The 24,539-nt window shown below is 55.7% G+C and overlaps 2 protein-coding genes across 2 annotated transcripts in view; both read left to right on the top strand.

Moving 5' to 3' along the window:
• HUS1 (HUS1 checkpoint clamp component) overlaps positions 1-1,833 on the top strand; it is a 13,162-nt gene extending 11,329 nt beyond the window's left edge. Inside the window, exon 8 of the mRNA XM_049641230.1 lies at positions 1,659-1,833. Coding sequence (XP_049497187.1) covers positions 1,659-1,741 — 83 coding nt within the window. The 3' untranslated portion in view covers positions 1,742-1,833. The remainder of the gene's footprint in view (positions 1-1,658) is intronic.
• Positions 1,834-1,907: 74 nt separating this feature from the next.
• Positions 1,908-24,539, top strand: part of PKD1L1 (polycystin 1 like 1, transient receptor potential channel interacting) — a 133,680-nt gene continuing 111,048 nt past the window's right edge. The window contains exons 1-3 of the mRNA XM_049641208.1: positions 1,908-2,493; positions 8,920-9,043; positions 20,473-20,606. Coding sequence (XP_049497165.1) covers positions 2,431-2,493; positions 8,920-9,043; positions 20,473-20,606 — 321 coding nt within the window. The 5' untranslated portion in view covers positions 1,908-2,430. The remainder of the gene's footprint in view (positions 2,494-8,919; positions 9,044-20,472; positions 20,607-24,539) is intronic.

Genomic DNA, 24,539 nt, shown 5'->3' with positions numbered 1-24,539 from the left:
CCCGTTTCTCCCGTTTCTCCCGTTTCTCCCGTTTCTCCCGTTTCTCCTCGACTGCTGACTTTTCCTGCTGGCCCTGTGACTGTGGTGGGTCCTGTCTGTCTTCCTCGGCCATACACCTGCCTCTCGGCTCTTGCCATTTATTGGCCACACGTGAGGGAGGGCTTACTCGCCCTGAATTTTTCGAGGCTCTTTCTGTCTCCTTGTCACTCTGACCACAGCAAGTGGAAGGGAGCTACACCTTTTGTGGAAGAACCGTCAGGCTGCATGCGCAGCACCAGTGGGCGGAGCCGGGGACGGCCACCAGATCGCCCGCACCCAGGACAAGGAATAGAAGATGCTAGGTGGCTGTGCCAAGGAATGCCAGCCCTCCAAGAGAGACAGGAAGCGAAGCAGATCACGGGTGGGCAGTTAGCGCGTCAGGAAGGCACTGGAAGGGGTGAGGGGGTGTGAGGGGGTGTGTGGAGGACAGAGGGCCGGGGCGAGGGAGGGAGCTGGTGCAGCTGGGCCTTAGGGCGGGTGCTGGTGTCCGCCTGCACCGAATGCTGAGAACCCTTGGCCTGGCCTGGCGCACGTTCATGATGCTGAGGGCGGTGGCTGTGTCTCAGCGCAGGGTCCTCACAGACTCCAGACAGCTCTCCCACCTGCTGCCAGGCTCCTGACCGCTGCCGGGTGGCGCGACCGCGGTCCTGGCTAGCGGTCCAGGTGGTACCTGGGTCCCGCAGCCCGACCCCATGCAGTGCGGCGGCATTGGCCCTGCGCATGCCCTCGCCCTCGCCCTCATGGCCCGCCCAGGACAGAGAGCTTGTCTGTTCTAGGTGAGGCAGCCGTCTGAACTGCCTGTGCCTTGGGGAAGGTGACTTGGAGTCCCCAGAAGTGGCAGATTGTGACAAAGCAAAATTGGATTGCTCCTACCCTTTCCTTAGTCCCTCAGCCCTGCGTCTGTGCCTGTAGTTTCCGCCTCCGTGGTGGCGTCCCCCAGGTCCGCTTCTCCACCGTCCCGCCTCCAGGGCATGCTGGCTGCCCTTTGCCCTCAGTCTCCAGCCGCCGCGGCTCCTGGAGGGTGTTCCTGCTGGTGCCGTGCCCCTTCCTGGCCTCCATCCCCTGGGACTGCTCCCTCCTTGGCTTGGCACTTGCGGCCGGCCCACCCTGACAGACTTCATCCAGCCCCAGCCCTGCTTGCCTCTGAGGCCCGCAGTGCGGCCTGCCCTTGGCTCCCGGGCACAGTCCTGCCCCCGCCCCCTCAGTGGCTGTGGGCCTGGCCGCTGCCCTCACTCCTGTGCTCACTGCTGTGGAATCGAGCAGAGTGATGAGCTCCACCCTCTGGGCTTGTGCACCTGCCATCGCGCAGCGTGGCGCCTGACCCAGGCCCCTCCTGCGCTCCGGCCTGCGCTGCAGCCTGTCCCCCGTGGTCTGCGGGCCACCGTGCTCGGCCTTCTCACCTCACTTAGCTTGCTCGTGGGTGGCAGACACGTTTTCTTAGAAGGACACTGATTTGGCAAATGAGGGCCTCTCACCAGAGTCCTTGGCCTCGTCTCCCTGGCTGTGGGTGGTCACGTCGTGGGGAGTGGAGCCGCAGGGAGGCCGGGCTCCAGGAGAGGGGCCCCTGCGTGCGAGCGCTGGCTGCGGCCTTGTGGTGACAGGTCTTCTTCTCTCCCCAGACATCGTGAGCAACAAGATCGTCCATTTTGATTTGCTCCACGAGGACGTCTCCCTGCAGTACTTCATCCCCGCCTTCTCGTAGGCCGCGTCCGGCCCCCTCTTCCCTCGGTTCCGTGCTGGTGGGAACTGGAGCTTGCGGAGCACAGTTGGATAAACACACTACTTCGTGTTGCTTCTTGTTCTCATGTCTGTTTTGTTAAGACGCGGCAAAGAAAAGAAAGAGTTTCTTTATGCAGGCTTCAGGTAGCCGAGGCTTCTAGGAGCTGCCCGACGACCCTGGCTCTGCTCCCCGGAGCCGGATGACGGGCGAGGGCGGCCCTCCCGCGGCCTTGGTTGCACAGAGCGTCACGGGGTCTGTGGGGGGCTGTCTGGCTGCAGTGTGTGGAGCCTTAGCTGCCGGTCCTCCCAGGTTCCCGGGGCCATTGTCCGTCCTGGGTCACGATCCTCCCTGTTCCGCCTCCCCCTGACGTTCGGATCTTGTGTCCCTCGTGGTCCGCGGGCTGCCATCCTCGGCCTTCAGATGTTCTGGAAAGCACAGCCGCGTGTGTAGGGGAGGGACAGAGACCTCCAGTAGCCTGTGTTCAGGGCCGAGACCACGTCTCATCCCCCGGGGCCCGCCCCGTCACGTCCCACCATGGCAGCCTCTCCTCTGCCCTGTGGATGGGGACGTCGTGAACAGTGTCTTAACTCACGCGACAAAGCCGAGAAGTAAGGCAGTTGCTCCGAGGAAGAGGAACAAGTGGGAAATCTGCAACGTGGAAAGTTTCCTTCATGGCCTCTTCTGAGTACTCGGTGCCAGCTGGGTATTTGAGCGCCTCTTCTGCTGCTCGTCAGGTGAGTTCAGATGGGGCGGAACGTTTGTTCATGTCACCCTAAGTGAGCACATCTCTCTTCGGCTTGTAGCAAAGTTAATTCTAGCTGCAGCGTCAAACTTAGAAATCGTGATGTTCAATGGGGCAGTGCCTGAAAATAGTTTACAAAAGCGGTTTGGCTCTGTTTTGTTTTTTTCTGTTTGTTTTGTTTTGGTTACAGAAAATGTATTAGTCACCAACCTGGAAAATTGTTTACTTTTGCTTATTTAAACGATTTTTAACACATAACGAAGATAGAATGCTGTTTGTGAGTGTAAGTTAGCAGTAAAGTAGCACATCCTTCATCTGTCCGACATAGCAGGGCCCGTTCTCTGCCCCAGTGCGTAGCCCGCGTTTGGCATTCTGTTGTCCGGCGTCAGGTGACGTGGGCACAGCTGCTCAGACACCTGAGATTTTGCCGAGTGGGTTTCGTGACCTGCCCGGGGCCACACGGCTGGTGGCGGGGATGGGAGTGGCACCCAGGCCCCGGTGTCTGATAGGAAGCCCTCTCCTCTAGGCTCTGCCGTGCGGCCGGAATGATGAGTCCCACCTTTCAGAATCCGTGTTTACCAGTCATTTCCTGAGTCTGGGAGAGTGTCATCGTCTTAAATCTGCTGTAGGATAGCACGTTTACATGCAGTTTTTAAATGTCCTAAACCACATGTAATTTCTCTCTGGTTTGTACAGTGTTAGTTTAAGTAATGCTGGATTTTGATGGTTTTATGGGTGGCCCGAGTCTGTGCAGACTGGCCACACAGCCTTCCCTGGGGGTCAGGACGGTGGGGTCTGTTTCTGATTCTCTGGAGGACTTGCGGCTTGGTGTTCCCCAGGGCCCGGCCTCAGGACCGGCCCCTCAGAGCCTTGAATGAGGATGGCTGTCCCTCCACCACCAGGGAAGCTGGTGGAAACCGCAGACTTAGGGGAGCCCAGGGTGCCGCTTTATTGGGCAGTATACCAGGGTGAAAATCTGGTAGGTTGGGAATAGCGGTTTAGTCCGCTTAGAAACACGCACGTAATTTGAAAGGTTAACTTCTTTCGGGACTGGCACCTGGGAGTGCTGAGGTGTCTCAGTCGTGTCCAGCACCCTGGAGATACCCCCTGCATGGCTGTTCTGTGCTCAGGCCCCCTCCTTCATGCCCCCGTCCGCTGTGCTGGCTCAGAGGTGTGCAGGAATACCCGACCTGGCAGCTCATGACTAACGTCCTTGCGGGTCCCTCTGGGCCTGGCACAGGACCCACTCCAGCGACCCTGGAACATGACTTCCACATTTTCCTGGGCTGGAACCATGGCTGTGCCCAGACGGGGAAGGTGTTGAATGGCATTCAGGTTGTCATAGGTGTGGCCAGATGGGCGGGGCTTCACTTTGAAGAGATAAGGTTGTGTCCTTTTATGTGGATTCCAGTGGGGGGTCCGGGAGGAATCCTGAGCCCCTGGGGTGTCCTTGAACCAGCAGGTAGGAGCTCTCTGTGGGGGACAAGGAGATACCTTAGCCAGCAGACAGTGCCTGCTGGGGTCGGGTTGGATATTTATTACGTGTGGAGCCTTCAAGGAGCCTTCAAAACAGCCATGTGCCCTTTCATCCACTACTTGTGCTTATAGGAATTGACACACGGATTATAATCAGAGGTGTTCTAACATTCTTGTACTGAAACAACATGAAATATCCTAAAAACGAGTTTATGGGGGATTTGTTGAATCATCTGTGGTTCGACAGTATTTCCTACTCTAACAGCAACGTTGCAGAAGGAGCACCCTGGCTGGCATGGTGTTTACGGTGCACCGTTTGTCACGGAAAGAAGCCCAGACACTCGTGTGTACTGTGTGACTCTGGTTCTGAGGACACGAGTGTCTATAGGGGAGAGAAGGGCTGGAAAACCTACACCAGCACCTACACCTGATCATTGCTGAATGTTTTACTTCGATCTTTGTAAACCAGGGTATTTTCTAGAACTCTTATGATGAGTTTTGTCACACAAAAAAATTATGTTTTAAAGGACTAGCAATAATATTTGTTACTTGAATGCAGTCCATAATCACCTGGCAACTAGAGTTTCCGGAACATCGGACTTTAGATTCTGCATTTCCACACATCCTTTCCTAAGCAGAAAGCTGAAGTCTCACTAGTCGTGTTGCAGGAAGGTCACAGCACGGCGTCCGCGTCCACAAGGTGCTCTGCATGGCAGCGTGATTGCCGCGTCTGTGGTGAGGGGTGCGGACAGTTGCCGGGGTCCAGGCTGGTGGGGCTTCTCAGGTCTGTGATGAGCGGAGACCCCTGGTAGCATGGGGCAGGGGGCCGCCTCCCTGAGCTTCACTGACCGTGACCTGCATGGGGAGAGCCCCTGTTCCCCTGGAGACCCGGGGAGATTTGGGGAGATGCTGACCCCAGTCCTGGGCAAGGCCTCTAGAGCTGAAGTGCAGCCATTGGGTGAAAACCTCACAAGAGACTGGTCCTGGGGGGTCTGCTGCTGGTCAGCAGTTACCGCACACTGTGACCACAGCTCCTGGCGGAGGGTGACCAGCCCAGCGGAACACCATGGGGGGGAACCCCAAGTCTGGTTTCCTGGGCGGGGTCCTCCCCTGCTGGCCGCAGCCACTCGGGCTGAGCCTCCCCTCCTGCTCTGTCCTCCCCTCTGCTCCTCCTCTTACTGGGGGCACGCTGCTCACCTTCCGCGCAGGGGCTCCGCCAGAGTCCGGGGCCTGCAGTCTTGTCACATCGGAGGGTAACACTCAGTGTGATTTCGGGGTGCTGGCTGGCTCATCTGTTCCTAGTGACACAGGGGACCTCCCTTCCTGTTGGACACGTCTGGGATGACCTGGAGTGGGTGGGTGGTGGCACTGCTCGGCTGTGCAGGGGCCCCACCCGCCTGAGGATTCCCGCCCCAGACTTGCATGGCCACAAACGAGTTTCCCATGCTGATTTGCTCTCTGCTTTTTGATGTCTCAGTTATCTGTACACAGTAGCTGTGTTTGGTGAGGATGGAGGGGGCCGCTACTCCAGATAAAGGGACAGAGGAGTGGGCGGCGCTGACACCAGTGACCGTACCCTGCTCACACATAACAACATGTATTTTGGACCCTAATAAATTCCCCCATCCCACGTGTTGCGCTTTTTAAATTGCTGCCTTGGAACAAGATACGTGCTAAAGTGGTTGTGTTAATTTACCGTTCATAACGTATTTTTTAAGAGAAAAATCAAAGTGATCCCTAAATCTTTAGTGCCGGATAATGACTTCTGTGACTTCTGTGACTTCTGTGTCCTGTCCGTGGAATTGTTCTGTGCGACTTTGCAGACGGAGAGGGAAAGAGGGGTGGAGGGGAGAGGGAGGGAGGGGGAAGGAGAGGGGAGGGAGGGAGAGAAGGAAGGAGTGGGAGAAGGAAGGAGAAGGAAGCAGAGAAGGGAAGAGGGAGGAGGAGAAGGGGGCGGGCGGCAGGAGGGGGCGGGGAGGAGAGAACAATTAGAAAACAGTCAGGCTATCAGGATGTCCGCCCTGCCAAGTGGCCAGGGTACCGAGGCATTCGAGATCAACTTGTTGAGGTGTGTGAAGAGTGATCTGTGGATGTTTAGTTTACTTTTGAAGGCCGTGGGGGAATTGGGAAGATTTTAGAGGGACAGGTGCTGTGTGCTCATTCAACAAGTATCTGAATGTGTAAGACAGTTGCTGTTTTAGTCGCAGGCATAGGGAATGTGGTTTTCCTACCTGGAAACCTGCTCGGAAAGTGTCCCGTGAGCGCCCTCTGCTGGCAACGCGAGGTGCCGGCTCTGTGTCCCCGTCCCCGTCGCACACTCTATTCAGGGCATCGCCTTGCTGGAGCTACGGTGGAGCCTCACGGTGGAGCCTCACGCAGGACTCACCCTCTGCCCTGCGCACGGTAGCACCGGGTGGGCCGCCCATCTATGGGGGCTGGGAGTGAGTGGGTGAGACCCCCCAGCTCCACCCACCCCCAGCTCGCTCGTGATTGGTCAGCTGTCAGGGTGTTAAGGGCCAGGCTCACTGCCCCTCTCAGGACAGGGGACGGCTGTCCTGCGTGCAGAGGTTAGGGCTGCGAGCGGAGGCCCCCTGGAAGCGGTCTGCATGGGACCTGGCTGGAGGGCGCTCGTCCGAGCCCTGCCCCTGCTCCTGCCCCTGCTGTCCTTGCCGCAGCCCATTCCTGGGAGCAGCCCAGAGGAAGGTAGGGTCCCCTTTACCAGGATCTTTGCCCTCCCCTCACGGCTGGAACTTAATTACCAAATTCCCCCCACGCACACTTTGGTGCTGAGTCGAGACGAGAACGTGGTTGGGGTGGGGCGGGTGCCGTGGAGGCCTGAGGTCGGAGCATCTCGAGATGGGCAGTGCGTGCCCGTCCGTGCGGGCCTCCAGGAGTGGAGCCCACGAAGGCGCGGTTTGCTCCATAAGAGGTGGGGTGCCGGGCGTTGCCGTTGGTGCTGGCCTGCCAGGTGGGTGCCCGGCTAAGCTCCGTTCAGAGCGGGGAAACTGAGTCCTACGGTAACAGCAGGGCCCGGATCCGAACTGAGAGCAGGGAAAGGCCACCAGCCGTGAGGAACAGCATTCCCGAGGTGTTGGGCGCTCGGTGTGGTATGCAGGGTATGCGGGGCTGCCTGAGTGCTGGCGGTGGGGACCTCACGCAGTGCCACCGTCAAGCCACCGTGTGTGTCTTAGCTGCCCTGAGCCTTCCCTGGAACCGGCAGGCCTCAGTTAAGTCGACTCTTAGCTCAGAGGTAGCACCAAAACTGAGCACTAAATCCCAAATAGAATTTGTGGCTCCGAACAGTTCTGAGTAGGTGGCTTTTGTTCATCAGAACTTAGCGAACACAAAGGAGGGGTGGAGGCTGCATAGGGTGCTTTGCCTTCCGGAAGGTTCTCCCAGGGGTTTGGTCCTGGTGCAGGGAAGTTGTGCGGAGAAGCCTCCAGGACTGGTGGCGGACGTCCTGGCAGAGCCTCAGTGGCTCCTGCCGAGGGGCTTCCAGGGCCGTTTCTTAGAGAAAGCTGCTAACTGATTCCCTCTGGAGTGTCTGTACCCAGCACAGCTGAGAAGGCCCTGCAGAGAGCGCCACCCTCACCTCCAGGCGTCCTTCCGCCCTCACAAGTGACACGGTGGTGGCCCCTGTTCACCGGCCGCAGGGCTCCGAGCGCCCACAAATCCCATGTCTGACACTGTACCTTGAAACGTGGCTGATATGATGGAGACGCTAAATTTTACGTATTTAATTAAACTCAAGTAGCCCAGGCGGCTGCGGCTGGCCCAGGGGACAGCGCAGGGACCTTAGTCCTCTCCGTTCCTTATCACATCCAGCATCTTGGGTTGGCTCTGACGCCTGGAGCTCCATCCCCGACCCCTGGGAAGAAAACGCCCGGCCCGGTCCCCTGCCCGCAGGAGCGGATGTTGGCTCACAGGGGTCCTCATATTTGACAGGAAGGTGCTAGCCCCAGGGCTCTGGAGAGGGACTGTTTGCCAACTCGGTGGGTATTTGCACACAGTTCACTTTAAAGCCTGTCACCAGTAAAGCCGGAAGGTACACATTTCCCCGTGGGGAAAGGACGAAGGGGGCCAGAGGCACTGGGGAGGGCCATGTGCAGGGCCTGTGTGCTGAGCCCACCAGGGGCGCCACGCCCTGTTTACTCACCTGCCCTGCTGGGCTGCAGGGCCCCAGCAATGTTCTAGAAATCACGGGATTCAGAGGAATTTGCCTAAGTCGAATGCGCAGCCTCCTCAGTCTTTCTCCAGGGACCCTCTCTCCCCCCCCCCCCCCCCCCCCCCCCCCCCCCCCCCAAGGAGCTTCCCATGCTCCTGCAGCCTCCTCAGTCTTTCTCCCAGGACCCCCCTCCCCCAGCCTGGGAAGGAGCTTCTGGTGCCCCCAGCTGACACCACTGTCTTCTCCTGTGACGTGCACACCCATAAACAACCCCAGGCCACACAGAAGGGCGGTCTAGTTTTCTAGGTAAAACACAAAATAAGACAACCTTTTGTAAAATCCTTTATATTAAACTAAAATGTCAACGTAAAGAATTAAGGGAACTGACCGATAGTGAAAAAAGAGAGACGCTTATTGTGGGAGGACTCAGGCAGCCCTGGCGGCTGCAGAGGAGTCGGGGGAACGGCTGGGTGGCCCTAAGGGTCCTGTGTGGACTCCCAGTCAGTCCTTCTCTCCTCCCAAATGTGGTATCCGTGGTTGCAGTGTTTTTCCAGACTTATCTGCTGCCAGATGCCCTCTCCCCCTCGGGTGCTGGCCGGGGGCAGGCGGACACACAAGGACCCCCACCTACTCCAGGTGACTGGATGAGAGCAGCTTTGTGAGTTAGGGAAGCAAGCCTTTCTGATGGGGAGCATATTGCCAGCGGGTTTTCTGCTCTCCTGTGTTGGCCGTGTGTCCAGGAACGAGCATAATCTCCCCTACTTCCCTGTTTTCCAGGGGGCTCAGGAGGAAGCCGGCCGGCTGGCTGCTGTGGCCGGGGCCATGACCCGGGGACACCAGGAAGGACCTGGGTCCCGAGGGCCCAGGAGGCCTCTAAAGGCGTTTCTGATGACTCAGAGAGGTGAGCAGCCCTGGTCTTAGGGAATTTGATAAGCTGTATTTTATGTTACTATTTTTAAACATTTTATTTCTAAGTAATACCTACACCCAGCATGGGGCTCAAACTCAACCCTGAGATCAAGAGTTGCACACTCCACCGACAGCCAGGCCGGTGCCCCCACAGTCTGTATTTAAAGCATGCATTCGGGAAATTTCTTAGGAATATTCTACTCTTACTTGAGCGTTGGGAAAGTGGGAACTTTTAAGGGAGTTGCTCAGAGAACTGTGCACAGAAATGAGCATTAGCCCGACTTGAACCCAGCCCGTGGCGGGGAGGACTCCCGTGACTTCAGCCTGCGTGCCTGGCCTGTGGCACTGCCAGTGCCGAACCTGCCACTTCTCCGTCTTTGTACCACAAAAGCGTGTGAGCTCTGAAGGTCACTGCTGGACCGGTCATCGCCTGAAGAACGTGTATCTGCACTGGGGGCCCGGGCTAGCTCAGGTGGGGTGGGGCAGCACCGGGGTCTCGGGGTGTCTCTGCGGTAAAGCCCAAGGGAGCAGGAGGATTCGGGCTGCGGGGGCTGTCTTTACCCCCGCAAAGTGCCCTTCGCTCTTCCTGCAAACCCGGAATGCCCGCGGGAGTCCCAGAACCACCTGCTGCCCGCGTGGATGGAGTGGAGCTCTTTTCTCACGTCCCTTGTGCAGAGTGCGGGGCAGAGCCCAGGGCAAGCCGGGCGTCACCAGGGCCACAGACCGTACTCCATCTTCCCTCCGCACGCTCCATATGCACCAGCACAGCTGGGTCATCGACTCTGCCGTCGACCGCCTGCTGGCCATGTGGCGTCCACGCCCCTGCCCCCAACACAGGGTCAGTGAGGTGGCCCCCTCGGGTGCCCGGCCGCTGAGAGCAGAGTCAGGCAGCCCGCACCTGCATGTGCCCTCGTGTCCCTTCACTCCTCACGCCCAGCCCCTCTCCCAAAAATGCTTCCACTTTCATCACTGTCCACCCCCCAGGGCCCTTTGAAGGTGAAAGGAATCTGTCCTTTGGTGGAGTTTGCACGAGCCCTGTGCCCGCTTAGCGCTGAGTCTGTCTGGGCAGGCACAACCCTTGTATCGAAGAAACCCGTGTGAACAGAGACCCCGCCGCCAACCAGGTGGCCGTGGTCCTGGCTGAAAACTTCTGTCTTGTGTCACATCAGTGCTGCCCCCAAACTGGCTGATTTTGGCTGTGACTTTGTTCCCCCTGATGTTTTTATCGCCTTGTTTTTCTTCGATTCTAAATCCCTCCAGCCAGCTCCCAAGGCCTTGCTGCTGTCACTCTTGTCATGTGTGTCCCTGTGTCCCTCTGTGGGGTGATCTCTTTGTCCTTAGAAGGACGGGAAACATATTGAGGAGGGGGTGGTTGACCTCGCCCCTTGGGGTCTCCGGAGTCACTGAAAGCAGACAGCGGCTGGTCTGTTTGCAGAGAGGGAAGGGATTGTATTGTGCCCTGTGCCCACCACACCACGGAGTTCAACTTAACATGTCTGTGTGCCTGCACGTGTGTGTGTCCGTGTGAGTGCGTGTGCAAGCGTGGGGTGTGTGCTGGCGTGTTTGTGTGAGTGTGCGTGTGAGTGTGTGCTTGTGTGTGCTTGCTGTGTGCCTGTGTGTATATGTTCGTGTGTCTGTTGTGTGCATGTGGGGGGTGTATGTGTGTGTGCGTGTGTGTGTGTGTGTGTGTGAGTGAGTGAGTGAGAGTGGCGTGTGTGTGTGACTTCTGATGCCTCCTAGCCCTGAGATCTTGCACTTAGGACCCACGGTCCAGTTCCAGGCAGAACGGTTACGGGCACGGCCCCGGCTCTGCACCTAACCAGACACACTGGAACCTTCTGGTGATTTTGTGATGTGTCAGTTTTACTGAGGAGCTGGGGGTGGGGTGGAAATCCTATTGAAGGACCTTGGCAAGGAGCATTCCCAGAGCTTAGACGGGTAGTTGGGGCAACCGAAAGAACAAATACGAGAAAAGAACAAGGCAAGGTGTGTAAATAGCTGTTCTGGCAATTTCCCCGCAAGGGCCCAGCCAGATGCAGATTCTTTTGCTCTCCTGCCCGGTGCCTCTGTGTGCGAGGGGGCCCCCGCTCTCCTGCCCGGTGCCTCTGTTCGCATGAGGGTCTCCGCGGCTTTGGGTGTCCACGTTTCACTGGCTAGCACCCATCAGCAGAGGTGTCTCCCATACCAACTTCTGTGAGGCTGTGGCTGCGGAGGGGGACGTCCTGGGGGCTGGGTCACCCCAGTGCCCTGTGCCCCGTTCACCCTCAGGAAAAGGAGAGAGGCCAGGCAGATGGGGGTAGTGGTCCAGTCACAGCCAGAGCCAGCGCTGGGACCCCAGCTCCGCCCTGGCCCGGCCCGCCCCGCCCCGCCCCGCCCCGCTCTGGAGAGGGAAGAGCTTCATTCCCGCTGCTGGGAACTGTTTGGCTCACGCCATCTTGTCCGCACAGCTCAGACGTGTGAGCCATGCCGTCTCGCCCAGGGGCACTCTCATGAACACACGTCCTCTGGGAAAGGGCCAGAGCAGGGCCCACCCTGGCCAGGGAGAGTCTCGTATTTAAACTTTCCTCTCAACCCCCCTCCCTGTTTTGTAGCGGAGAAGATTTTGACCTCTCCGGGCGCAATTGCTGTGCCGCCTGCACACCCCTGCACACCCCCATGAGGCTCCCCTGCAGAGGGTGGACCGCATCAGGTGTGATCTGCGGGCTCTTGGCAGCGGCCCCCCACGTGGTGGGCAGGCCTCGCCGCAGGCCCCTGGTGTGGGAGGAGGCCCCCTGGGGCTTCCTGTTTGATCTGCCCCTGCCCTTGGCAGAGACCCCTCCAGTCTTGCGATACCATGAGATATGGTGCGCTCGATGCCAAATGGTCCGTTTCCTGTTTTCATTCTCTCGCTCGCCTGGCCCGCGGGAGACAGGTGTGGTTAGGGGCGGAAAGGTGTCCTTGGGATTACGCAGAAGCTGAGCAGGGGCCCTCAGCCGAGGACCAGAGGACCACCGTCGTCAGAACCCAGCCTCACCCGGGTCCCCGAGGTCCCTGTCTGCTCTATAAAGTGTCCCTGTCTGCCCTCTAGCGTCAGCTTCTCTGGCACTGCATCAAGAGGCAGGTTTCGAGGTTTTGTAAAAGTGGGGTTTTGTCTTTGTAGAAGCCTGGTTTAAATTAAAGGATACACTGTCCCAACTCCACAGACGCGCAGAGAAGTGAGGGACGACCACGAAGTCTGCATGTGTTTTCACGGGGAGGCGAGACCCAGCCCCAGGGAGTGGGGTTCATGCCTGCGGAGCAGACACAGGGCCCGGGCAGCCCTTGGGTGACATCCCCGAATGGCACCCCCTGTCTGGTCAGGACCCCGGTCCCTACACCTCGGTTCAGGGCTATTTGACTCACCGCATGTGGATCTTCCTGGATGGCCGGCGGCCCCATGGACCCAGGCACAGGTGCCCCTGGCCCCGAGGAGCCACAGCATGTAGCGGAGCGACCAGTGCCCCATACTGGTCCTGGACACCACTGTACCCAGGGCCCTGGGCCTCTGAGCTGCGTCCCGGGCTCTACGGGCATCCCCTCTGGGAACACGGGAGGGCAACGTGAATTGTTGGCTCTGTTTGCACCACGTTGAGCCAAGTTGCCTGTCTTCCAGGGTCTCCCTGGTCTCACTGCAAAAAGCACCTGCACTGGGGTGCCGGGGGGCTCAGTCAGTTAAGCCTATGACACCTGGTTTCAGCTCAGATCATGATCTCATGGTTCGTGAGTTTGAGCCCCACATTGGGCCCTGCACTGACAGCGCGGAGCCTGCTTGGGATGCTCTCTCTCCCCTTCTTTCTCTGCCCCTCCTCTTCTTGTACTCTCCCTCTCACAAAATAACTAAATAAACTAAAAAAAAAAGTGCCTGTGCTCTCCCTCCCTGGTCCTCTGTGGGGATTACAGGGGAGGGACGTGCTGGCACCATGCTTTGTGACTGTCACACAGTGCACAGTCTCATAACCGCCAGTCTGGGCCCTTCCTTTCCACAGTGGTCAGGTCCACAGAGAGGAGTGTGGGCTGGCTAGGGGAGGTGTGGCAGGAGGGGGGCAGGGGCCTGGCCTGCTCTGCTCTCTGCTCCCCCCTGCTGACCACCTGGAGGTGGTGGGGAGGGAGGGAGGGAGGGACCCTGTTTTAATAGTAAAATGAAGTGAAAAATCTGTTTCGACTCACAGTGTGAAAACAGGCCCCAAACTTGGAAAATGGTCAAAAAACCACAGAAGCAACTTTCCATCCACGTGAAGCCAACTGTGTGCTTCATTAATTTATGCAAGAAATCCAGGTGCAGATGGCAGAGCGGGCGCTGGATGGCCATACTTGGTGCCCACCCCCGTTTGTCCCACCCCGTCAGGTGCGTCCAGACTGCCTGCTGCTGGTCCTCCCGTGGCGCCCAGCCCCCGAGAGCGAGAGCCGAGGAGCACGGGGGTCCTCATCCCCCCTGCCTCCATGGAGCACCAGTCGGTAAGGGCCTGGGAAGGGGAGCCAAGTTCACCGCCCTGAGTTCATCCCTGCCTGTGCCTTGTGGAGGGACCGTCCTAGCTGGGTTTTCCGGGTGAGGAAGTAGAGAGTAAGAGGCCGCTGGCTTGCCCCCAGCTTGCCGGCAGGTGACAGGTCTGGGCTTCGGGACACTGGACCCAGAGCCTTCCTTACCCACCTCTCCTGGGATCCCCAAACTCAAGAGGGCATCACCGGGGCGTGGGGCTTGCTGAAACCAGATTATGGGGTTTCTGCTTCAGGCAGGTCTGGGTGGGGGGTGCCATGGCTGGTCCAGGGGCTGCACACTTGAGAACCACTGAGTCTGTGAGGCTCCCCCGACCTGGAGCCATGTGATGGGGGCGTCCAGGTTACTGGGGGATGTTTCACGGCCACAGCGCAGGACAGTATGTCCATTATCTTTTAAAATAAAAATTTTAGGGACCCCTGGGTGACTCAGTAAGCATCTGACTCCTGATTTTGGCTCAGATCGTGATCTTCCGGTTCGTGAGTTCGAGCCCCAAATCGGGCTGTGCGTGGAGCCTGCTTGGGATTCTCTCTCTCCCTCTGTCTGCCATTCCCCTGCTCTCTCTCTCTCTCAAAATAGGTAAATAAACATTTAAAATAAAAATCTTAAATGGTTGCCTGAAACTTAATTTCCGGTGTTACTGTAGGTGGAAGGGAATGTTTGAGTTCTCAGCTCTGGGCCATGCACTCGGTTACACGTGAGGAACTTCACAGTCTAGCACATGAGCTGGATTTAATGGTTTGTGTTGGTGGCTGGGGCTCGGGCGTTGGTGTTGAAAACAACGCGAAACCCATTCTCCTGATTCTTACGTGACGATGGTGGGGAATGGATTTTGGTCATCTAACTCCTTCCTCCTTTGGTGATTTCTGTTTATGTAATTTTATGACCGTGTATCTTCAGGATGTTTCCGTGTGATTTTTCCAGTTCAGGGACGTTTTCAGTCGTTTAGGAGGTCAGATTTTTCTTCTGCTAACCTGACCACAGTACTTCCAGGAATCGATGGGTTTCAGAGAAACGGAAGTCACTTTATTCTCCGTGGTCGTTCACAGACGTGCTCGTGGACGTTCAGGCAGGGGACTGTGTCATCCCTGGGTTGGCATATTGGTCTGTGCGTAGTTTTGAAGAAGCCTCAGCAATGTGGCTGCAGGTTAATCTTGTTCAGCTTTTATGAGCCTGAGATATGAATCCACTGGACTCTTGACAGTAAATAGGGGCGTTGACTCAGAAATTTAAATTGGATTCGATATCGAATCCCAAAGTTGGGGAAGGTTGAAGCCGGTGTTACTGCTTGGCGGTGCTGGGGATGGGCCAGCCCTGGTGGCCAGGCTCCAGAACCCACAGTTTGGCGTCCTGCCCCCAGCTGTGAGTGTGGCTGATAGGGGCTGGAGGCTGGTGGTGAAGGAGCCAGGACGGAAACCAGCCCAGAGCACCGCCTCCTTTCCACACACATTCCCGGCCCCACTCTGGGGGCTGCTGAGCATAGTGCCCTCCAGGCTCTGTGCAAGGCCAGGGCTCAGTGGAATGTTTTCAAAATATCTACACGGCTAGAGAAGATGGCATCATGCACGCCCTTGAACCCGGCATCAGCTTCAGTGGTTTTCAACCGTGTGCAGTGCTTGGGTGAAACAACCAAATTCCGGGGCGCCAGCTGGCTCAGTCAGTGGAGCCTGCACCCTTGATAATGGGGTCATGAGTTCGAGCGCCACAATGGGTATGATGAAGTTTTGGGGTGATGATGGTGGGGGGTAGTCCGGAACTGACCGCCAAGAAAGAATTCTTGAAGACGTCTTTGGTGCATAAAGGTGATTTATTAAAGCATGGGGACAGGACCCGTGGGCAGGAGGAGCTGCACTGGGGTTGTGACGGGTAACGCATCACATACCCTCAGCTTGAGAGGGGGCAGGGATAGAGTAAATCTCTTAGGAATTTTGGAAGCAAGATTTCCAGGACCTTCAGGGGGTCACTGTGGCCAGGGAAACGCCATTTATTACCGTTTAGTAAAACCTCAGTCCTGAGACCCCTCGGGTGTATATCGGGGGCCCTAAGCCTGCAGCATGATGCCAGCATGTGTCCTGGGGCAGTTGAGATAAAGGAAGGAGACTTACAGGGTCCTCGAGGTGGGGTGATGTGAAGCTGAGATTCCCTTCTGTCCCCCGCAAAGTGTCATCATGGAGGCAGCTGAGCCCCTCGAGGGAGGTCACTGTGCCGGTTTCAAGGACTGGTCAGTGAGCCGTAGGCAGTAAGGCGATTTGATGTTTCGCTTGCCTCAGTTTCCCACGTCACCACGGCAAGCACTTGAACACCCTTCCTGTGTTCTTGGGCGGCCAGGAGTGTCCGAGGAACATCACACAGATCCACGGTGGGGGTGGGGGTGGGGGGCTGTCAGCCTGTGCTCTGCCCTCAGCCCGCCCCACGCTCCCTCATCATATCCCCCCTGAACAATTTTGACCCTGACATCTTCAGGGTTGCTGCAGGTGGAAGGTCTCGTCTTCTGTGGCTTCTTCCTGCTGAGCGGGGGTGTAGAGACGTCCCCAGCCATACGGGTGAATATGGGTCAGCTGGGAAACATATAGGGGAGTTACAAAAGGCAGAGGCAGCTGAATCCAACGTGGGCAACGTGTGTGAACCTTCTTGAGTAGAGAGGATCATCTGCTGGCCCGAAGTCATTGCAGTGATGAGGAGAAAACGACAAAACGTAATTAGAACAACTAGAAAGATCAGCCCAAATAAGCCCTTTGGTAGCTGACGAACATCTTCCAGTCCAGGAGTTTGACCAATCACTGAAGGAAAGAGGGATTGTTTCAGAGCAAGTGGAGCGTCTGAGTCAGGCAGAAATCCAGAAACGTTTCTCTGGTCATCTGGAGCGTACACACAGCATTTTGTTTGCACGAGAATGTAAGCTCCACGTCGTGCAGCGGTCAGCACATCTCGTGCCATTCTGGTTTGTAGAACGGTTTTATGCATTGGAGTTATTTTCGTATTTAATACCGTAATGTTATCTTGAGAGCCATTTAAAGCCTCCACAGTGTAACAGGCAGTGCGTGGCCGTCCTATAGACTCTGCTTTGTTTAGTAAACACTCAGCTAATTAGTAAGAGGTATCTTTACAGAAACAAGAAAAACAGAGGTGAATGGTTAGAGCGCATTTCAAACCCAGTGTCTCCTGGTGCTGCCAGTGAGATTTTGAGATGTCAGGCTTGAAGCCTCCTCAGATGGGAGTGGGAGCACACAGCAGCAATCGGATTTGTCTTTCTGGATTGTAACTCACAGGTCTGTGGTGGTCCTTTTGAGTGGCCCATTGCAAGAAGGAATTGTTAGTAGATTGGGGAATGGAGAACAGAGAAGAAAGGTACAACCATCCTAAGAGAAGTTTGAGGTCTTCCACAGGCTCACAGAAATAAGAAGGCACATTAGGGGCGACCGGGAGGCTCAGTCGGTTAAGCGGCCGACTTCGGCTCAGGTCATGATCTCGCGGTCCGTGAGTTCGAGCCCCGTGTCGGGCTCTGTGCTGACAGCTCGGAGCCTGGAGCCTGCTTCGGATTCTGTGTCTCCCTCTCTTTCTGGCCCTCCCCTGTCTGCGCTCTGTCTCTCTCTGCCTTTCAAAAATGAATAAATGTCAAAAAAAATTTTTTTTTTGAAAAGAAGGCATATTAGTTTGCTCATTGATTTCCTGTGAAGGGGGTACAGGTTTTATTTTAGGTACAGGAGCCCATGAAGAGTGCCCCTCTAACTTCACTGCATATGACCCAGTAGGGGCCCTTTTATTTTGGAGTTAAATCCCCCATTGTATTAGACTTTGCGTCCTTTGAGAAAACAAGGTATTTGGGGTTGTATGGGGCGGGTTTCTAGGAACTGTCAGATCAGGTTTAGGGAGAATATGGTTGGCATGTTTAGAGATTTATGAATTAACCCAGCCTGAAGTGAATAATTTATTAAAGCACTGTAGTCTTTATCGGCTGATAGGTCTACAGTGAGAAATGTCTTTTTACGTACAACTGTTAGGCGAATCCATCCCATTTCCCAGTTGTTTAAACGATATGCCCATGGGGTCCTGTTACCATCCCCACAGGATAACGAGAAGATTGTCCATACCTGTGCTATTGCGACAGTTTTTCTGATGTTTACCTCAAGTCGTCTAGTTTAGGCAAACAAACACTTAAAGACAATCGGAACTAGAATTTGACAGCCATAAGGGTACATTATGGAAACATGGTTTTTCTCCCTAAAAACCGTCATTTCCAGAGACGGCCAAATCAAGACCGATTCGTCTGTAGAACAAGTCCAGTTTTAACAAACTTGACCTAATTATTTACCTAAGGTCAGCAAGAACAGTGGTTGATCATATGGTTGTCTTAAAGTTTGTTTTGCTGGAATCTTTTATACAGAATTCTCCAGATTGCACTCTTAGTAGATTCTCCAGGCCAGAAGCCAAGCCAAGTACTTCCGTCAGACAGGCCTGCAATTCCTGTGGAATTGGGCAAATTCCTCTCCACGAGGTCCCCAAGATAGCCTGAGTTTCCTGCACCTGCCAGGAAGTGACTTTCTTTGCTCACCTGGTGAGGCTGCTGGGAACTCCGTAAGCAAGGTATCAGGCCCACATTTCCCAGGGGCTTTATGGCTCCGTGTTTCATAAAGTCAACCTTAGCTCCTTAAAGCCGGATGGTCATATCTGAGTCCATGCAGGTCAGTCTCAAATAGAACATTCCAGTCAGAGTCTTGGTAAAATAGCCAGTATTTCCAGTGGCGTCCTGTTACGAGGAAAACAGATTTTTACTGAACTTATGCAAACAATTGTAATTGCCGTGAAAGAAAGAACACTCCCTGAGACAGTTTGAATTTTAGAGGGTTTAGGTAGAGAGAAAAGTTAAACCGCTTCAGTTTATGGTCCAGTACACCCAAATAACCGTAGTTTCTCTGCAATAAGAGGTTAAAAGCACAAACGTATGTTCGGTTATCAGAGCTTCAGCAGCTCCATCCCATGTGGAAAAGACCCAGGTGTCCAATGAGTTCAGTCCCATTTATCATGCAAAACCTTAAAGTTTCAGGTTACCAAAGACTCCGAAAGCCATCTTAACAGTTACCCATGAAAACTTTGAGACAGACAAAATTAACCATCACCTTAAGTCATCTTTTTGCTAAGAAATTGCAACAGAGATAACACGAGCTTATTTGACGTTAGTAAACCTGGGTACAATCGAGGTTTCATATTTAATGCTGATAACTCTAAACACAGGTCTATCTTAATTAAACCGGCAAATTTAAATTAGTTCACACAAATGTGTTTCACCTGTGTCCACTTAAAAGTCAGTCAGGTTTTCCCCAACTGTCAGTTTTTACTGGGACGCCAGTGGGGGAATCTGAAGTGGGTGGTCCAAGAGGGTGCTCTTTGCTCCTTGACCTTGAGGGTGGGAGGAGCCGGCAGTGGCTGAGGCACTGAGGATGGTACTGGAACCATCCGCACCCCAGGACGTGCCGGAGCAGGAGCAGGAGGGAAAGGCAGAAGAGGCGAGATGCCACCAAGCAGGTAGAGAAAGAGCGTTCCAGGTTCTTGAACCTTGTCGGCCAGGACAGAGGAGCAGACGCCATGTCCCTCTCACTCTCTTTTCCATCAAGCAGGAAGATGTTTATTCGGCTCCCTGCCTCTCCTCCCGGTCACCAGTTGCTACTGGAATTTTTGGTAGCCCTGTGAGAGCCGGGCTTCAGCCTTGCAGGAGGATTTAAATGCACCATTTAGAAAGCCGTGGCCACCCTCCTCTCCTACCTGCTTCACATCATAGACAGACTGCAGCCTGGGTCAGAACGTCCAGGGGCAGGGACCCGCCCTACATCCGGGTTTTGCATACTACAGGTTCATGGGCAGGGAATTCAATACAGTAGAAGGGAATCAGCAAGAGGAAAAAAGTGTGCGCACATGGCAGAGATTAAGCACTTAAAAAGAAATGCCACCGGGGGCGCCTGAGTGGCTCAGTCAGTTAAGCGTCTGGCTCTTTTTTTTTTTTAATGTCTGCGTTTTTATTTTTGAGAGAGCATGTGAGCAGGGGAGGGGCACAGAGAGAGGGAGAGAGAGAGAATCCCAAGTAGGCTCCGTGCTGTCAGTGCAGAGCTTGATGTGGGGCTCGAACTCATGACTGTTAGATCATGACCTGAGCTGAAATCCAGAGTGGGACGCTTAACTGACTGAGGCCCCCTGCCAAGAGCCCCAAGACTATTTCTGGAGGAAGCTGGAACAGCAGTTACGTTAGGGGTGAAGCCCTGGTTTGGTGACTTGGCCTAAGGGGGTCCGTTTGGAACCCTGGCTCTCTTTCTAACATGTGTTCTGTCTGCTCTTGGCATATGGAGGCAGGTGGAGGGTGGACACAGGCCTGGCTGGGAGCTGGCAGCTGGGCGGGGCTGGGAGTGGGGAACTGACAGCTGGGATCAGGGAGCAGGGAGCTGGGAGCAGAGAGCTGGGCAGGGCTGGGCACGCCCAGAGCCCTCAGGTGGGAGCATGCTGGCTTGTAAATTTGGGGGCATCTTCTTGGTCTTCATGTTTACCCAGCAAATCCCTGCCCAGTCCCATGACTGTGGTTCCTCCCATTTTGTGCCCATCTCCCTGATTCGGGAGCCCTTGACCTCATCCTCTCTGCCCTGAGCCCTGGAGGAGAGAGGGAGGGCCCTCAGGGTTGGGTCGTGAGCAGGAGCTCTGGCCTTGGACTTGCCTGACGTAGCCTGTGTTTGCCTCTGAGACGCTGTGCCAGGTGAGGATGAAAAGGAAGAAACACCGAATACACACAGCCGCCCTCACAGGCAGAGCCCACGGGCACAGGACTCCTGACCCACCTGGAGAGCAGGGGGCATTAACCGGTGTGTGAGGTCGGGTCTCTTCATTGAACACTGCAGTCCCCACACCTCATTTGTTCTTTTCCCCAGAGGTCCGCGCTAATCCCGCGCCTTTTATGAACACCGACGAGTCCAGCCGTCCTCTGGTTGCGCGGACACGGGTGGAAGGAGACCCGGGACTGGAGAAACCACCCTCGCTGGTGTCGCTGGTGTCGTGGGACAAGGTATTGGCGTCTGGGGAGCTCGGGTTTGCTCCCTGAGCAGCACGCGTGTCCGGTGCAGCCCTGGAAAGCCTCCCAGGTGCGGTAGGAGCCGGCCAGATGTGGTTTCAGCCCCGTGTGCCACGTCCAGGGAGCGGGGTTCACTTGCGGATCTGGAATCCTGTCATGAGAAGCCGGGATGCGTTCCGGAGACAGAAGTGGGGACGGGCTGCACCCCAGGGGGCTCCCAGGGGGCTCCCAGGGAGCAGAAACCCTATTTGGGGGCCCCAGGGGAGCTCTTTGAAGGCCTCTACTGGTAAGACTAGACTACCTGGACGTCTGAGCAGGTGTGTCTGTGTCTGGCTATCAGAACGGCCCACAGCAGTTGGTTGGAGAGGGCAGGACAGATGGTCTCAGTGGCGTGAGGAGGTGGGGAGTGTCCTAGGAGAAGCTGGGGCGCAGCGAGCAGCGTGGGGTGCGGCAGGCCCCGAGAACGAGGCTACCTGTGCCCGATGCAGTCCGGCTAAGAGTGAGCTCTGACTGCTGCCAGCCCAGAGCTCTGCCTTTGTCCTGATGGGAAGGAGCCCCTTCTGCAGAAGCTCCCAGAACCTCCCCGCCCCTTTGCAGAGATTATCCTGCAGCTGTTTCTGGTACTCCCCATGTGGGTCCCCAGAACTCCTCTTTGGGGTTCCTAGTAACCCCCATGGGGTCCCCAGTACTCCTCACAGAGGTTCCCCCAGTACTGCCTATCGTGGCCTCTAGTACTTATGTGGGTCCCCAGTACTTCCCATGGGGTTCCCAGTACTCATGTGGGTCCCCAGTACTCCTCACGGGGGTCTCCAGTACTCCCCATGGGAGTCCCAGTACTCCTCACAGGGGTCCCCAGTACTCTGCATGCATGCCCCCACCAGTACTCCTCACTGGATTCCCAGTACTCCCATGCGTGTCCCAGAACTCCTTATGTAGGTCCCCAGTACTCCCTGTGTGGGTCCCCAGTACTCCTCATGTGGGTCTCAGTACTCCTCATGGGGGGTCCCCAGTACTTCTCATATGTGTCCCCCGTATTCCCCATGAGGGTTCCCATTACTCCCCATAGGGGTCCCCAGTTCTATTCATGTGGTTCCCCAGTGCTCCTCATGTAGTTTCCAGTACTCCCTTTGGGGGTCCCGAGTACTCTTCATGTGGCTCCCCAGTACTCCCCATGGAAGTCCCAGTACTCCTCATGAGGGTCCCAGTAGTCCTCATGGGGGTCTCCAGTACTCTTTACAGGGGTCCCCAGTACTCCTCATAGAGGTCTGCACGCAGTATTCTCTACGGGATCCCCAGTACTCCCCACGTGGTCCCTCGTACTTGTCATGGGGTTTCCAGTATTCCCCAGGAGGTCCCCTGTCCTGTACACAGTACCTCTAAGGGCATTTGTATCTGAAAATTAACCTCTGTCAGCCCATTCTGTTCCCATTGGGAGCTCTTTCAGGCTCAGCTGCCACTTTGTGAAAGTTCACAGGGATAGTTTCAGGTTAATCCGGAAGGATGTCTGCAACGGGGAACTTGTAATGATCTGAGAGCAGGGTTCGGGAGAAGTTCGTTGGGGTGCGTTCCCAGACACAAGTGGACCCTGGTACCGTGGGTTTGTCGTGGACCTGGTGTGGGTGCCCCACCCACACCTGCTCTGGTGACCCACACGCTCAGCCGGCCCTGGGGGGTGTCCCCAAGGCCTTGGACCTCCTGCCCGTTTCCAGGCTCTCCTTGATCTTGAGCCCACCCACCCCTCCTCCCCCCAGCCCCCATGGCCCTGCTCCCTGGATCCCCGGGCAATCCAGCCTCGAGCAATGGCCAAGCAGGGCTGCAGACTGGGGTCCTGGACGGTTTGATGATTAGGCGGTTCTGTGGCGTGGTGTTGTGCGAAGTTGAGACTCTGGACTGAGTTTGTAAAATGTTCTGGTGCAGGGGGAGCCGGGGGAGAACGGATAGGTCTTGCTCACTTCAAGTCATTACAGAGAGTGTTTCCAGTTGGTGGAGCTGGTCACACCACATTAAAAGTTGTGTGCCCTACTGTGACTTGTAGGAAATGCACATCTGGGCATCCGGATGACCTGAATAGATCTCTCATGTGTATGTGGTCTTCGTCCCCAAACCCCTGGACTTTGTAGTGATAGAGGGCAGGAGAGTGTCTTTTGTTACGTTAATGGAGACTTTAGACCCCTCCCCAGGGCTGGGGGGGGGCGGCGGGTTGATTGCTGGGGCAACCAACCCTGTGATTCCAGGGTTGAAACTCCAGTCCCCCCACCCCACCCCCAACCTCTGGCTCCATAAAAACCCAAGGGGACGGGGTCCAGAGAGCTTCCGGGTTGGTGAGCACGCGGAGATGGGGGGCAACGGGCCCTGGGGAGGCGGTCAAGCCCCATGCCCCCTCCTACACCTCACCTCCTGCAGCTTTTCCACTTTTCACCATGTCCTTTACTGGTGAACGGGACTATACAGGTCTCCCTGAGTTCTGTGAGCCTCTCTAACCAATTAAAAGAACCACGAACCGAAGGAGGAGGCCCATTGGAACCTCCGGGTGATAGCCTGGGGCTGTGGCTGGCACCTGAAGTTGCAGGGGTGGGGGGCCTGGCGGACTGAGCCCATCACCCGTGTGTGGGGTCTGACGCCGTCTCTGGTAGAAGGCATCAGAAGAGAGCTGAATTCTTGCTGGTATCTGAGAATTGCTTGGTGTTGGGGGTGACTTTGGAATTGGGTCTGGGACCCGTGAAAGATCATAGTTCATAGGTTAAATGTTACGTGAAACGTTAATAAGCAAATGTAGTATTCTAGAACAAACACAAATGAGTAATACTGTTTCTTACCCCAAGTGAATGTTAAGGTTGTAAAACCCACTCCTGTAGTTCAGATGGCAGATGGGGGGTGATTTCGGTGAATAGATGTTGAGTTGAGAGTGACGAGACAGGACACACTGGGTGGGTGAGCCGGGTCCTTACTGCGACCTGACTCCTGGGAGACCCAGGGGTCTTTACCGAGTGGGGGAAGGCATATTCCCTCCAGCCTTCATGTCTTCAGGACAGAACCCTGAGGGCTGGCTTAGCGCTTTCTGTTTTCAGAGCGTCTTGTTGTCTGGAATAAAATGTGGGTACCCCTGATCAGAATTACGTTTTCGCTATTGCAGAATAAGACATTCGGGGCCCTTAGTAATGCTTGCGCATGGTTAGTACTGTGTCCCACAGCCGCAGGCCCTGTGACTCAGGTGTGGCTGGGTCCTGGGGGGTCACAGCAGGAGCGTGGCCGCCGGCCCTCCCAGTGTGGTGCTGGTAGGTGCTGGTACCATCCTGCTGGCCGGCCCCATCAGCCTGGTTATCTGCCTGCCATTCCTTGGCTTTCTCGAGTTTGCCGTTAGCACAACTGTTCCAACAGATTCTGCCCGACTGCCCACACTGTATTCCTAGTCAGAAAACTCTTCCTGTCCGGGGGAGAGCACAGCCTGTAAGTTACTACTCAGGCCGCACGCTTTGGAGAGAGAAGGTTTCTAGACATTTCAAGCTGTTCAGAGGCAAACAATGTTTAAAGCTGCACTTGCTGAATTATTTTGTGGTCCATGGGCATAATTTGATGGGTGCTGTAAATGTAGAATGCGCACAAATGTAGGTCGAACCTTGTAAATGTTCTTTCACACCTTTGCAGCTACTACGCTCATTTTTCTGAGGTGCTCCTTGGGAAGTCTTTCACAGCCTGACACCCTTCCCTGGAGAGGTGCCCTGTGGTGACTTTGCCCCAGAACAAAGCGCTGCATTTTCACCGTAAGCTTCCCCCCCAAATTCCAGCCTTTATCCAGTTACTCATTACATAACTTTAGCAAGTTTGTCTAAGTTTTTGATGAAGTTTCTAGAATACCACTTCCCAAACTTCATTAAATGGAGCTGCATTTTCCTGCGTCCACTCTATTATTCTTTCTGCAGAAGCGTC

Source organism: Panthera uncia, chromosome A2 (genome assembly GCF_023721935.1).
Source record: "Panthera uncia isolate 11264 chromosome A2, Puncia_PCG_1.0, whole genome shotgun sequence".
Lineage (NCBI taxonomy): Eukaryota > Metazoa > Chordata > Mammalia > Carnivora > Felidae > Panthera > Panthera uncia.
Note: the sequence above shows the minus strand (reverse complement) of the source record. Positions and strands in the feature narration are given on the sequence as shown.